The 14,967-nt window shown below is 38.4% G+C and overlaps 2 protein-coding genes across 7 annotated transcripts; one reads left to right on the top strand and one right to left on the bottom strand.

Moving 5' to 3' along the window:
- Positions 1-727: 727 nt before the first annotated feature.
- On the top strand, positions 728-10,373 carry si:ch211-51e12.7 (uncharacterized protein LOC336335 homolog). Of its 6 annotated transcripts, XR_009207368.1 has the most exons (8): positions 728-878; positions 2,583-2,680; positions 2,794-2,943; positions 3,025-3,171; positions 3,866-3,991; positions 6,360-6,482; positions 7,045-7,188; positions 9,457-10,373. XR_009207368.1 is itself a non-coding variant. In XM_058417068.1 (6 exons), exons 2-6 carry the CDS (start codon positions 2,583-2,585, stop codon positions 6,367-6,369), a joined length of 531 nt encoding a protein of 176 aa, XP_058273051.1. In that variant the 5' UTR covers positions 728-878; the 3' UTR covers positions 6,370-10,373. The 6 variants fall into 6 exon arrangements, 3 of the variants coding, with proteins under 3 accessions (XP_058273051.1, XP_058273049.1, XP_058273048.1); XR_009207369.1 differs by lacking the exon at positions 7,045-7,188; XR_009207367.1 differs by having other exon boundaries at positions 7,045-10,373.
- A 512-nt stretch (positions 10,374-10,885) lies between these two features.
- mrps10 (mitochondrial ribosomal protein S10) lies at positions 10,886-14,742 on the bottom strand. The gene is made up of 7 exons (XM_058417069.1): positions 14,617-14,742; positions 14,485-14,534; positions 13,343-13,412; positions 13,088-13,227; positions 12,901-13,009; positions 12,728-12,817; positions 10,886-11,454 (listed from the first exon to the last, which is right to left on the bottom strand). Exons 1-7 carry the CDS (start codon positions 14,686-14,688, stop codon positions 11,380-11,382), a joined length of 606 nt encoding a protein of 201 aa, XP_058273052.1. The 5' UTR covers positions 14,689-14,742; the 3' UTR covers positions 10,886-11,379.
- Between the last annotated feature and the right edge of the window lie 225 nt (positions 14,743-14,967).

Here is a 14,967-nt window from a genome sequence, read left to right as displayed (position 1 = left end):
AGGTTTGGACCTCACAATATGTGCTTGTTGAATTTCCTATTTCAGATTTATTGCCATGTTTTTGCTGTTATAAAGCTACATCATACAAAAAACATCCTATACACCTGTGTGCTTCAAAGTTTGTGACAAAAGTTTCAGATCTACATACACTATATTGCCAAAGGTTTTGGGACACCCCTCCAGATCATTGAACTAAGGTGTTGTTTTTCAGGGGTTGGGCTCGGCCCCTTAGTTCCAGTGAAAGGAACACTTAATGCTTCAGCTTAAGACATTTTGGACAATTTCATACTCCCAACTTTGTGGGAACAATCCTGACCTCAACCGGATAGAACACCTTTGAGATGAATTAGAGTGGAGACTGTGAGCCAGGCCTTCTCATCCAACATCAGTGTCTGACCTCACAGATGTGCTGCGAAGGGTGGGCCAACTCCATACTACATTCATGTGCATGTAAAGGCAGATGTCCCAAAACTTTTGGCAATATAGTGTACATTTGGCCATATAGTGTGTTTGGGAACCTTTGTACGCAACATCAACCTAATAATAATAGTAATAAAAAAAAACAACAATCTAAGTTATATAACAAGAACAATAAAACAACAACAACAACAACAACAACAATAATAATAATAATACAATAATAATAATAATAATAATAATAATCATAATCATAATTTTTCGTTACAGAAAGAGGAAACTGAATACAGCAATTCTGCGGTACCTTGAACGCACCACTGTTTAAAAGCCTTTGGACGTCAGCGCCATTCCTAAAGCGGTTTTTCACAATTCATGGTTTAATTATTTTTGTTTCAGGCAAAGTATAAACAAAAAAATCCTCCTGACTCATTTGGACGAGGGTTTTTATTACCCATTACGAGGTAAATAACAAACAATACCTAGACTGAGGAAATACGAGGCTAGGAGACAAGGAACCGGTGTTTAGCTACAGTTAGCCAGCTAGCTAAAGTAAACAAACACACAAACAATATATATCTATATATCTATATATGTGCTTGGAAATGAAGAATAACCACAGGCTGGATTTTGTAGTCTATGAAAAATATTGTGTCTAAAATTTCGTATTTCCCTTTCACTATATGTAATGGCTGTATAAGAAGACTTGGTATTTTCTCATATTTACATGAATACATCTCATAATAATCTCACTTCCTAATGCCGTTTAAAACGAAGAATATTTAATAATAATGCTCTTTCAGTTTCAAAGTCTATCCAGAGATGTATTCATTCAGAAAGCTGTGCTCTTACGTTGATCTATATCTATATATCTTGATCTATATAACAGCTTGAATATTATTTAATATATTGTGATATCATTTGGAAGTCCCTTAATACATACTAAATAAACACATTATGTATCGCTAGATTTCCTCAGCCTGCTTTTCTGTCTCGGATGTCACTGACATCTTGATATCTTTATTGATTTTATTTCTGTAGATATTTTTTAGGCTATATTTTGTGATACACGTAATGTGAATATATCTCCATATTATGAAAAATGACCTGTTTTAAAGTACAGGGAGCCAATCATACTGACGACTTTACAGAACAAGTGACTTCATTAAAAATAAACCTTGTGGGTCTAACTGACCTTTATGAGGTACACATGGACGTTAAGTATACTTGTGGTCATTTTACGTTTGCTCTCGTATTAATACGTAAGCATAGAACACTGTGGAAGTGTAATGTCAGCTTTCATATTGCTTATGCACATAATACTTTTCTTGTTGTCGCTGTTTTATAAAGGCCAGCTTTGTGAGTGTCCCATCTGAGCTGAAAGAGTTTCGAGTTTATATTTCATGAAATAGAAGTGAATATTTATACAGTCGTATATATATTGCTCCCTACTGTTTCTATAATATGGACCATTGTATGGAGATTTGACGTAAAATCCGAATTAATTCCATTCCTGGTTGTAACACTGAATAGAACAGCGTTTCTTCTGTTGGAGGCAAATTCACCCTTTCGTCCATTCAACAATCCAGCCCTCCATCCACCCATCAGCCCCATCCATTCATCCTTTTATCTATCTCCATTCCCGTCCATCCGTTTACCCATCCTTCGGTCCTTTCATCCACCTATCCGTCCATCAACCCTTCTCTGAATGCATCACTAGTGCATGTAACTAGTTATAATACAGATGGAAGAAATTTTGGCCCACTTTCTAATATAAAAAGTCCGCTTTCAGCATTTCAGCTGAATTCAGGTCAGTGGAACAAGTGGATTATTCAGTAGTAGATTACACAATATTAAACCTTCTAAGATTCGTATTCAAGTACACGTCAGTGATAACCTCTCCACATATGTGTTAGCTTTATTCGACTGACTGTAATGAATGTACTGTAGCAGCACCGGAGCCTGGGATCATTTATCTTTCCTGTGCTGCGAATTGCACCATATGGAAAGAGAAAAGTGTCATGAGTGTACAGGGATCGATAAACTGAAGTGGATACAAGTGTATATATGTCCTAGATTCAGTCAGATTTCATTGAATTACTTTATTTTATCTATTATGTGGTTATTTATGTTGTAGTTATGTGTGCTCTGTTCTGACTGTAATTCAGATGGAGTATAATGCCCCGGAGCAGGTGGAAGAGTCCACAACAAAGACAGAGACCTCAGAGACAAAAGAGGTAAAGACAGGTCCTGACTATAAATCGAGGTAGGTCACATGATCAGTACTTCCACTGCCAGTGCTTAGCCTCCTTCCTAGTAAACTGAGAACTGGATCTGCATGCATCTGGTGACTGGGAAAGTGCACCTTTATCTTTACAGGGGCCGAGGAGTCAGTGGGCGAGGTAGAATCAGCCAGATGGGACGAGGAGGCCACGGTGGACGGGGAATGATGATGAAAGGTTTTGGCCCACAAGGTCGAGGAAGGGCCAGGAATCACGATGGATTCATGAACGGATTCAGACCAATTAGGTTACTCCAAAACACTGTAAACATTCTCATTAGTTATGCTTCTAGTGTGAGTTGTGAAACAGCTTGTTTATTGTGCTGTAGGAGGGGAATGGGTAGATCACTACCATATATGGATATGCGAGGCAGAAAACGAGGCAGAGGGGATGCTATGGGTATGTGTGTAGGACCACCTAGACCTCCCCCGCCTCCACCCATGCATCTAAGAGGACCTCACCCACCTATGCACAGGTACATGAGACTCATATTTTGCTAATGATATAAATGCATTAATGATATGAAGCATTATAGGCCTAATGATTGTTATTATTAGTAGTAATTATTGGTAATTGATACGGATAGATATAAATATAGCAAAAATAAATAGTATGCAAAATGTAATAGTAGCTTGTGCAAAAGAAAGGATAAAGGGAAATACCATAGCAATGACTTAGCATCAACCTGGCAACCACCCAGAAACAACCATGCAACCATCTAGGATACTACAGCAACCACTTAGCGATATTCTAGTAACCAATGGGAACACCTCACAACCAACTGGAATGCCATAGCAACCACCTAGCAACATCCAAACAACCAATTAAAATACCATCAACCGTCTAGAAGTACCCTAGCATCCAGCTGGAATATCTCAACAACCACAAAGCAGCACCCTGGTAGCAACCATCTGGGTTAGCATAGCAACCATCTAGCAACACCCATGTGAGGCAGCCGAGCAACCAGCAAGGAACACTTTAGCAACTGGTTGGAATAGCGTAGCAACCAACTAGCATCACCATAGCAACCAGCTGGAACAGTGTAGCAATAGTTAATGCAGTTTCCCAGCAGGCTTACAGTAAGGGAAGTCTGTATAACATATCTGTATATCTGTAGTGTTAAAATATATCATGCAATTCTGGAGTTTGCAGAACTCGTTCTTTTACAGACATGGTCCACCTCCACCATTTCCACCACCTCCACACGGACCTCCTCCTTTCAGAGGGTTTCCTCCGCACCCAAGAGGACGGGGCATGATGCCCTCCGGCTCCCATCGCCACTTCCGACCCAGAGGGTAAGTACAACATCCTTTCCTCCTCTTCTCTAGATTCCATCATTTGCCCTCTTTCCTTTCTCAACACGCTTTTCTCAACGTAACCTTTTCATGTGCTCCACAAATATGGTGTAGTAACAACATCTAAAGTGAACTGCATTCTAGAGAAACACATGAAAGTGTTCTAGCTGCCATGGGTAATAATAGTAATGCATGAATCCATGTATATTTTCTTTGTAATAAATGCTACTATATATTGATGAATAAATTAGTTCAGAAGGGAGAAACTGGAATTTATGGAACGGGCCCTTTCATGTATCCTAGCACAGAGAAACCAAATGTGTAATTTTATCCTTTCATGCAGCTACCACAATGGACCCCCTCCTCTACCTCCGCCCCATCTGCCTCCATGCAGAGGTCAGCGCTGGCCGGGGCCCCCTGCTGGCTGGCGGTTTTAAAGCAGCTCAGACTTGAAAAACTATTTCTTGATTAGTGCCGCCAGGGTGTTACCAGTGATTACTAGTAATTCATACTCAGATACATACTCCAGTCCCTGATCAGCACACTCCATTATCTTCACTGTATTCTGAAGGAATCCCCAAAAGCATAATCATTCCCTGTTCTCTGATAAACCTGATTAGTTACCTTGTGTTTTATTGTATTCTCATTCTGTCCCCATTAATCAGCATTTAGTCTGCATGGTGCTAACCCTGTAAGCCTTAATCAAACTTTTTCAAGGACGCATAAAAGAATAAAAAGTACATTTGAAGGAATGAGAGAGAAATGATAGCCCCGGTTTAAAAGTAGCTTCCTTTTACAAGACTCCTTGGGCCTCACACACTCTGACTTATGTTCACTGTATATAGTTTCATTTAGCTCTGACTACTCAGTATTTAGAAACTCATGCAGCTGTAGCTGCACACACGAAAAAATTAAAATAAATAAAGACGTTACTCTGTATGTGAATTGTTCATGATTCTAAAGTTATACTTTATTTAATAAATGTGCAGCTATTTGACATAAAATGGAAATATTGCTGTTGAAATCTATTTTACATTTGTGTTCAGCAGTCTGGAGATTAACTAGACATTTCTACAAAGACATGGATTAATGTTAGGATAGCACTGTGTCTAATGTTAAAGTGTTCTCTTTTACACAATGTGACTGACTTCTGTGGATTTGTGAAGCTTGTGTAAATTGGTTAAACCTTAAAAGCTTTGGATATAGTCAAAATAAAGTTAAAACAAACTCACTCCTTCTTTTTTTTTTTTTTTTACTGTTTATTCAAACACAGTACATGAACGTCCATGGAATAAGCTTTATGAATCAAAATGGACACTACGTGGAAAAACACATTTCCCAATTCCCCAAGAATTAAAATAAATGTTACCTTGCATGTGAGACTTGATGTAAATGTAATATGACCAGGTGTCTCATAACATAGAAGTAAAATGCTTTGGGGAATTTAGCATCTAGTGTCAAGTAGTGTACAAAGTACAGTGATCAAATCATTACATGAATGAGACAAGCTTTTCTGAAAGATAAAACTCTTAATCCTGGCCCACGACTGAGAACAGGAGTCATTAATAAACATTCTCACTCTCTGTCTATCTCTCTCTTTCTTATTTCCTTTTTAATTTCATTAAAGCAGGGGGTCAGTTTGGAGAAGAATGGGGGCATGCATGTTCCAAGAAATACTAAGTTGTTTCATTCCCCTCGTCTTTAAATACCTTTAAAGCCTGCTGAAGTGCATGAGAATGTTTGCAAAGGTGCAATATCTTTAGTGATGGAAACCTACTAATGAATCAGAATTTCATTCAATTCAGCCAGACAAGCACATGTGGTGTTAGGAAACGAAATAATACACAACGTAAAAGTAACATAAAATTGTATAGTTACTGTACATTGTATTGTAATGTATAGTTATATATTATATTTAATTTACACGCACCAATTGATATTGTTCCATAAGAAAATCCACTTATAGGAGCATTTATAGGATTGCTTTAGCATTGTCATTACACAAATTGAAGTATATGTATTGTATGCCAAATATATATATATATTTTACAGAGATGACAAAATATGAGTGAAACATTTTCTTTTACTAGATGTGAACGACATTATCACATAACATGTGAATGAGGGTTTGTTTTCACATGATAGCTGAAATGATGCGAAGTGTCATCTCCACGATGGTGAAAAGTATACTAAATATCCACCGATGACCAAGCGCTTGTCGACAGGTGTTGCACCTTTTCTTCAGTTCTTTCACTCGGCTCCACTCTCGCTTCCTCTGAGAGTCGAGTGCTTTTACCTCTGCTAGCTTTGCTGCTTCTGCTCGCCTGTGTGCTGTTGATGCTGGACTGATTGTTGTTGTCTCCTGAAGGGGGTCTTAGTCACCCTTTCGGAAGACACTGGGACACGGCGGCAGGACACCACACCCTGCTCTCTCCCTCTGCCCCAGTGATGTCCAGTGAGTCGCTTCCTGTCCCCTTCCCCAATAACCAAGGTGAGTCGTTTTTTGTGTCCAATAATCTCCATTACCCCTTATCCTTATCCTGAGACAGACACATCAGTTACTTCTGAAGCAGGATGTATTTTTGCCTGGTGTAAACCATCTGATCCTTGGCTTTGTAACTTCAAGGTTATCAACACTTATTCAGCAGGCACTTTTTCCAAATAATAATATTAATTAAAAATAAAAATCAGTGAGCCTGGATTTGAGCCACAGAACCACTAACCATTTATAGCACAACATCTTTACATGAACTATTTCTATTGCCCAAATTCATTGAATATGAAACAGTCCTATAAGGGTGGAAGTTGATCATATGGCTAGTTCTGTTTGGTGGATAAGCATTATAAATGACCAAAATACTTCTTCTTATACATCAATTTTTAATTTTAAAATTAAAATTTAGATTCACATTTACTTTAGTACAATTTTAGCCTAATATTTATACTTTCATTCAAGTATTATTTCGTTAATAATAATACTTATTATTATTATTTAGTGTACTAGTGTGTAATTGGTGTGCTTATGTAGTGAAACATATCTCACCACATTTAAGGCAACTGAGCAACAACAGCAGGAGACCACACCAGGTTCCACTCCCTGCAGCCAAAAACATGAATCTGAGGCGACAGTGGACGCAGGATCCCCCAAACTAGACAGCTGAAGACAGCAACCCCAAAGCATCCCCATCTGCCTTAAGGTTCTACATGTTGTGAGCTCTGAGATGCTTTTCTGATCATCATGGTTGTAAAAGGTGGTTGTCTGAGTTACCATAGACTTCCTTTCAACTCAAACCAATCAGACCTCTCTCATCAACAAGGTGTTTGCACCCGCAAAAACTTCAGCCCCCCACACCACACCCTTTTTTTGTAGAAACTCTAGGAATCATTTTGAGTGAAAATCCCAGCAGATCAGGGGTTTCTGAACTACTCAAACCAGCCCATGGGCCACCAACAGCCAGCCACAAACTAGTGTTTAGTTTTAGCAGTATCTTAGTGTACAGCGTCAATAGCTTGTGCTCCTGAATGTAACGGATCACTGGTGTTTGGTTAGATGGTTTGTGCTTCATGTCCAGGCAGAACACAGCACTGACACTCCCACGGTCCAAGATGGCGAGTGTAAGGTGCAAATCAGTGGGTGACGAGAGTGATGCAACACTGAGTCACGTCAACTGGCCTGCAAAATCACCAGATCTCAAGTCCAACAAAACAACCTCCAGTGAGGAAGATCACAGTGGAACTGAGGGCATGAAGCCTGTATTGTCGCCACACATACATTACAGCACAGTGGATTTCTTTTCTTTACATATCCCAGCTGAGGAAGTTGGGGTCAGAGCACAGGGGCAGTTATGATACAGCACCCCTGGAGCAGAGAGGGTTAAGGGACTTGCTCAATTGCCCAACATTGGAGCTTGAACCCTGATCCTCTGATCAACAACCAAGAGCCTTAAGCACTTGAACCACCACTGCCCCATGTCTAGTGTAAAAGATCGTGAGGATGGAAATTAAGCTTTTGTTTTTTTTTCAACCTCCATAGGAAGTAAAGACAATGCTGGGTGTTCTTGGCTAGTTAGGTGGTGTTGAGGGTCTACATGAATTCCACCATGATGTTCACGCCAAACATCTTGGAGCTTTTTATTTGAGTTTTTATTTTAAGTTTCTATTTGAGAAAACATGGGAATTGGGAATGTTGTAGGAGCATAATAAGACAAATGCCGATGCTCACTGTCTTAACTTCACATGAATGAAACTCAAGAGGAGCCAATTGTTTCTAATATAGCGTATCAATCTAAAATGTCATACTGTCAGGTACTTTCTGTTTTTGGAGACCTGTGTGATGTTCAACATTTCTACTCTTCTGTTCCTTATTTGTACACAGATCAGCCATAATATTAAAAGCACTGAGAGGTGTGGTGGGATATATTAGCCAACAAGTGAACAGTCATTTCTTGAAGTTGATGATTTGAAAGGGGCAAGTGTAAGGATCTCAACGACTTTGACAAGGGCAAAACTTTGATGGTTAGAAGACAGGGTGAGAGCATCTCCAAAACAGTAAGTCTTGTAGGGTATTCCTAGTATGCGTGTGGGGATTGATGGCTAGCCTGTCTCTTCCCATCTCACAGAAGAGCTAGTGTAGCACAAGTTGCTGAAAAAGTTCATGCAGGCTCTGAGAGAAATGTGTCAGAACACAGCTTGCTGCGTATGGAACTGTGAAGCAGCAGAACGGTCAAAGTGACCGCGCTGACCCCTCTACACCAGTGAAGACACCTACAATGGACACATGAGCATAAGAACTGGACCAGTGGAAGAGGGTGGTCTGGAATGATGAATCATGATTTCTTTTACATCATATGGACGGCTGGTGCGTGTGTGTCACTTACCTGGGGAAGATGCGAAGTCAGTGGAGGCAGTGTGATGCTCTGGGCAGTGTTCAGCTGGGAATGCTTGGGAATCCTGGCATTCATGTGGATGTTACTGTGACAAGTACCACCCACAGACATTGTTGCAGATCTTGTGGTGTCTATGCCTTGGCGAGTCTTAGAGCAGTTTTAGTGGTACCTACACAATATTATGCAGGTGGTTTTAATGTTGTGGCTGATCTGTGGGTTTAGTTTTTTTTTTTTGCTTGCCAAATCTATCACTGTTTGGTAAAGGAAAATATACATCACATATCACAGTTAGCTGGCTAGCTTGTTGTTAGCAAAAGACAAACATGGCGGCGTCCCTTAACCTGAATACAGATTTTCAAAAATGAAGTATTTCTGAGGTCCAACTTCCCAGTTCTGATCTAACTCCAACACATCATGTGTGCACAGAAAGTGAATGTTAATAATTAATATAAAGTTTAAAATAAGTACCAAATGATATTAAATGACTGCTTCCATCACGAGGAGGTGGTGTGTTTTATAATGTGTTGTGATCTGTTTGTATTTGATTTGTTTGTACTTTCTTCCTCCTGCACACTTTAGCCGAGCCGGAAACTTTTTCAGGAGACTTCAGTGATGGTGAGTGAATCACATACGACTCTCATGGTCGTGCAGGTAAAGACGCTTATATACTGTAGATACACTCTGTTAACTGCTGATCAACAAATGTTAATATACATAAAAATTTACTCATTAAATCTTTGGAGGGACCGACGATTTAACTCAGCAGACAGGACAGTTCATGTTATTTCCTCTTGCACGCGGTGACAGGAAGCACATCTGATCTGAAGATCCATTTGTAAGTTAGTTATCAGAATGAACAGAGTGATATTTTTAGTAGATAGCTTTGCTCAGTTCAACAAGCCCAGCTAGTTCCATAACCGTATACATTAAAGTCTTTAGAGTACAATAATCAGATTAGCAGTAATTAGAAACCATCATCATTACACCAGATCCTTATAAACATATAACATCTGATCGAAAAATTAGGTGCATCTAACAAACAAACAAATAAATAACTACTAACGAGCTAGGTGGCAGAGTTATGTCAGAGTTCATTGCATTATATTGTCTGACTGTTTGTCTGTGCTTGTGCACAGGCTTTAAGAGCTTTTAGATCAAGATCTTTTTGTTCTTTTGTTCAGAATACATGTACAGTGTTAGTTTATTCATTTTAAGGTTGTTGACATTATAGACACTCAGCTGTCTATTTCAGGGTTACATTAAAAATTAACTTGATATTAGCCTGAGGCATCTGTCTGGTATGATGCCTTTAAAGGCTTTAAAGGCTTTAAAGGCTATACAGTATGCTGAGATTAATGTTTTCATTAATAACGTCCTGCTCCAACAAGATGACCGCTGCTGCCATGCTTCACTGATGGCTGTTTTTTCATTTTCATTCATTACTTTATAAACCTGTGTGACTGATTTCAATCGTCATTAAATGTTCTTTTAAAGGATCATTTTAGTCTTTCTTGTTTGTCACCTGCACCTACACTGAACTTCACGCAAAAACATGCAATAAATTGTAATAATGATTCATTCATTTACTTCAGAGCCATTTAACTGATCGACGGTACTTAGCCGTAGAAAAATACAAACGTTCTACATGGATGGTAATTGCAGGAACATCCATGACTTTTTGGTAATTATTTTTAAAAGCAGAGTTATACAGAGCTCACATAGATTTAGTTTCAATTAATTCAGTCTCTGTGAAGCTTTTGAATAGAAGTTTATTTTTTCCAGCACCTGTAAAGGTTTCCTGCTTGTTGGCTACAATTTCAGAAATATATATATATATATATTTAACTCATTACAAATAATATCTAATAATATTTAAATATATTCTGATTTATTTAGCACTGAAACTTTTAATTTCAAAGTGCTCCTTTTTCTAAACGAATACGACATATTAGCAAAATGATCTATTAAGATTATTTTAAGCTTGAAAATAAAAGTATAGAAATACGTTGAGTAATCTGATATTTTGTTTCATGTAAATCTTATAATGAGAATTACCAGATAAACGTGTATATTTAAGATATTTTTTCCCCAACATCAGGATGTCTGCAGCCATAGGCACACTCTATGCTTTTTTGCTCACCAAAGATGTAAAGAACTAGCACTTAAGTCACTAAAGACTCCATTTCAGCTTTTGCTAAAAGCTTATCTGCTTCACAGTAATAATAAAAAGTCACAATTTACTTTTACCCGAACAAAAGCAGCTCTAACACCTTAACGTCTTCAAACATTTTAATTATTTAAAGCCACAAGCTTGCACTTATAAATACACAGCATTAGACACATCTATGAGATCATTCAACTTATTTCCTTCTCTCATTTACACAAAACGAGTCTCCGTGATTTGAAATAATGTGAGGTGAGAGTCCTTCTTTTCCTCCTTTCATTGAATCCCCAGTAAGCAGGAATAGTGAACAGAAAAGGCTTGGAATCAAAAGGTCCACATTAACTGGCTTCTTGCTGGCTCTCATTATCCCACATTGGTGTGTGGATGTGCTCAGGAACTTTCTCTATAGCAGTCTAGAAGAAGAAATGTACATGTTTTAGCTTTGTTATATACAATATACACAGACATTACACCTGGATAATTCAGTTTGGTTTATCTTTAGTTTATGAATCATGATTTATAAAATGTTTAAAAAGTTTAACATTTAAAAACCTGATTTTTATGATGATAATAATAATAATAATAATAATAATAATAATAATAATAATAATTACATATACTGTAAAAAATGTAAATCATTTAAAATAGGTTTAAGACTAAGTGAAAAGGCAGGTTAAATTTTTCAAAATCTGATTTTTCTAAAAAATAAATAAAATAATAATAATAATAATGATAATTATTATAATGATTACAGATACTGTAAAGCCATTATTACAGTATTACTGTTAAACAAAAAACACTCTTCATCGGTTCACTCTTCATCACCAACATCACCGGTTTTGATTCAATTAAATCAATCAGCAGTCCGTTAAAACTGACCGACTAATGACCGTATTTTGTAGTGTTACAACCTGCAAATGATGGAGTTTATTCAAATGATATGCCTTAAAAAATAACACTGGAGTAGGGGAAAATTCAATCAGACATAAAATAAAATGCAAAAAAAAATACATTCACAAAGGGATATACTAGTTTAACTGGAAAGGAGACATGTTCAGTGTTTACCGTTTAATTTGCTAAAGAAGAATTACATAATCATTAGCTCCATTTATTCAGTAGCTCAGATTTGAGTTTATTGCTCTATTCTGCCCCCTAGAGGAATAACAGGCTCATTAAATAAACCCATTTAATTCAATTATTGTGAACAAAACTATTTTTAAACTATTTTTTTTTTTTTTTCAATTTTCCCCTTAACACAGTTTATTTGGTGGTTAGATTTGAGTTATATAGGGCCGGTCCTTGCCCATATGGACCGACACCACCACACTACAGTCGTGAGTAATATGAAGAAAAACCTTCAAGACTACATTTCTCAAATAATACAAGCAGACTCTTAACTTAAACAATCAAAAGCTCCATGTGTTTTATTTTATGAATGACTCAAAAGCATACAAGTTTTTGTGCTTTTCTTGTGTAAAACTACTCCAATTGGTGAAACTACAGGCACAGGGTAATCTTGTAGCAGTGAAGACACATACATAATGACTTTCCATGAGAGCTGTACTCGTGTTCATACACGTGACTGGAAGAGAGATTTAGCTGAATGTGTGTTGTGATCGCAAATCTGCTTAATCCTGATGGGACTGTACACACAGAAATGACGTATACTGCTTTTTAGTTTATTACCTTAGTGACCTCCATGGCCACTCCCTCAGGCAGGTTGCGCTGGATGTACTCCAGATATGCATTTGCAGTGGATCCTGTTATCCTGTCAATCTGACACACAAACACATCAAAATTTATTGTAGCTTTCTAAAATAAATGCCTATTGTATTTCTAAAATAAATATAAAAGCTCACCTCGATGGCTCTGTAGTGTGTCCTCATTTCATACTGGACCCTGTGTTTCTTAAAGATGTGCACCGACTTCAGAAGTGTGAGCCTCTCGATGTTCCTCGGTGGTTCGAACCTGCCACAGAACCTGTGGTCACTGCATGTGGACAAACTACTGAACGTGTGATAGGTGTATAAACTCGTAGTCACTCACACTTTACTCAGGGTTAGGCCGAGCTCCTTGGCAGTCAAAGTTGCAAAAAACTCATAACTGTCCAGAACTGCCTTATCATGACCTTTAACCAAGACGGTCAGCTTCTGGAACAGTGTGTCCGGCTCATCCGTGACCGTGATCTACAGCGAAGAGGAAGATGAAAATGACAAAACGGCAATATCGGTCCTTTAAAGAAGAACCAGGATCCAGTCAGTTTATCACAAAAGAAGATGCAATAATGTCCTCGTGACTTACAGGAGAAGTGTGTGATGTAGAAACCTTTGCAGTGCTCACAAAGGCTGCAGGAGTCACGTTAATATGGCTTCTGCAATAACAAATAAGAAAAAAACAATACAGCAAACACGCATATGAATTATTATTTATGTACATGTGGAAACGGTATTAAAACCCAATAGTTGAAAAGGAGGAAAATAAGTGAATCAGAGCACTAGAGAAAAGAAGAATCTGAGAAGCCATGTAAAGTACAGTCAGAGATCCATTTAAATCACAGCTATGGGAAGTATAACCCACCATCATGTCCTTTTCATTTTAGTGTTTTTTAATCCTCATTAACCTACACACACCATCCACTATATTACGAAGACCTGTAAATCTGCTCATTTACGCAGTCACCTAATCAGCCAATCATGTCGCAACAGCAGCACAGTGTATAACATCATGCAGATACAAGTCAAGAGCTTCAGTTAATGTTCACATCAAACACCAGAACGAAGAAAAAAGTCTGATCTCTGAGACTTTACTCATGGCATGGTTGTTGGTAACACACGTGCCGTCAGGAAGTATATAGTAACCCTTTACAACCGTGGTGAGCAGAAACGTATCTCAGCATGCACAAAACCTTGAAGTGGATGAGAAGACACCATCAGGATCCACTCCTGTCAGCCAGGAACAGAAATCTGAGCCTGTCATGGACACAGACTCTCCTGAACTTTGATGTGCTGTGCATTTCTGAGATTCTCAGCACAGTTATAGAGAAAGTTACTTCTTGTCAGTTCAGTCCAGTCTGATCATTCTCCTCTTACCCCCTTATCAACAAGGGGATGTCTCGCTGGATGTTTTTCACACCATTCTGTCGAAACTCTCGATTGTTGTGTGTTCCAAAAAAAAATCAAACCAGCCTATCGAACAAGTTAAAGTCACAGAGATTTCTCCATTCGGATGCATTACAGTGCATAACTGCATTAATGTCCAGGTCATGAAGTGATGTAACTATAAATAATGGAAACTTGGATACAGGTGCTATTTCAGTGGAAACATCCGATCTAAATCTTATTACTCTGTTCAAACAGCCTACTATTTAAAGCAAATCTTCCACGGAGTTAATTATAAGAGTAGACAGCAATCATGGAAGAACTTGGGAACATGATGAGACAAACCGTAATGATGCTGGAGGATGAGCTGTGTTCACACCCCGAGGGACAGCAGCCTGAGACACACGGCACGAGTTTCAACAAAACACATAACCTTTTACAAAATCTGTCTGATTCACAAAGCAAACATTCACCTACCTTCAGAGAGAATTGCTGTATTGCCTTTGACAGGAGTCCTACACTGGGAAGTGTTCGCATGGACGCCGCCATTTTCTGCTGCGGCGGAAGTGACACGAGCGGAGAGCAGAAGCGTGTCTCAAACACTCGGACTCAACAGCGCCCCCTACTGGTCCGGGAAAAAAATCCCACTTTTTCACAAACCTTGGTTGATTTCTTTGACTAGTCTAGCTTATACACTCCCGGTGTTTTCTATGGATGTAAACTTCTCATAATGTTCTTTTAATCTTTAATGTGAAGGTTATATCTTCTTCTTCTTTCAGCTTTTCCCTTCGGGGTGGCCGCAGCGAATCATCTCTCTCCACCTATCCC

This window comes from Hemibagrus wyckioides, linkage group LG19 (genome assembly GCF_019097595.1).
Source record: "Hemibagrus wyckioides isolate EC202008001 linkage group LG19, SWU_Hwy_1.0, whole genome shotgun sequence".
NCBI classification, from domain to species: domain Eukaryota; kingdom Metazoa; phylum Chordata; class Actinopteri; order Siluriformes; family Bagridae; genus Hemibagrus; species Hemibagrus wyckioides.
Note: the sequence above shows the minus strand (reverse complement) of the source record. Positions and strands in the feature narration are given on the sequence as shown.

What these genes read in the sequence shown, in the direction of transcription:
- mrps10 (XM_058417069.1), bottom strand. Translation starts at nt 14,688, where the DNA reads ATGGCGGCGTCCATGCGAACACTTCCCAGTGTAGGACTCCTGTCAAAG. An exon ending in CTACATCACACACTTCTCCT is followed by an intron (nt 13,228 to 13,342) that starts GTAAGTCACGAG and finishes TCTTCGCTGTAG; the next exon opens with ATCACGGTCACGGATGAGCC. An exon ending in CACACTACAGAGCCATCGAG is followed by an intron (nt 12,818 to 12,900) that starts GTGAGCTTTTAT and finishes TTTGTGTGTCAG; the next exon opens with ATTGACAGGATAACAGGATC.
- si:ch211-51e12.7 (XM_058417065.1), top strand. Translation starts at nt 2,583, where the DNA reads ATGGAGTATAATGCCCCGGAGCAGGTGGAAGAGTCCACAACAAAGACA. An exon ending in GGTCCTGACTATAAATCGAG is followed by an intron (nt 2,681 to 2,793) that starts GTAGGTCACATG and finishes TTATCTTTACAG; the next exon opens with GGGCCGAGGAGTCAGTGGGC. An exon ending in CCTCACCCACCTATGCACAG is followed by an intron (nt 3,172 to 3,865) that starts GTACATGAGACT and finishes GTTCTTTTACAG; the next exon opens with ACATGGTCCACCTCCACCAT.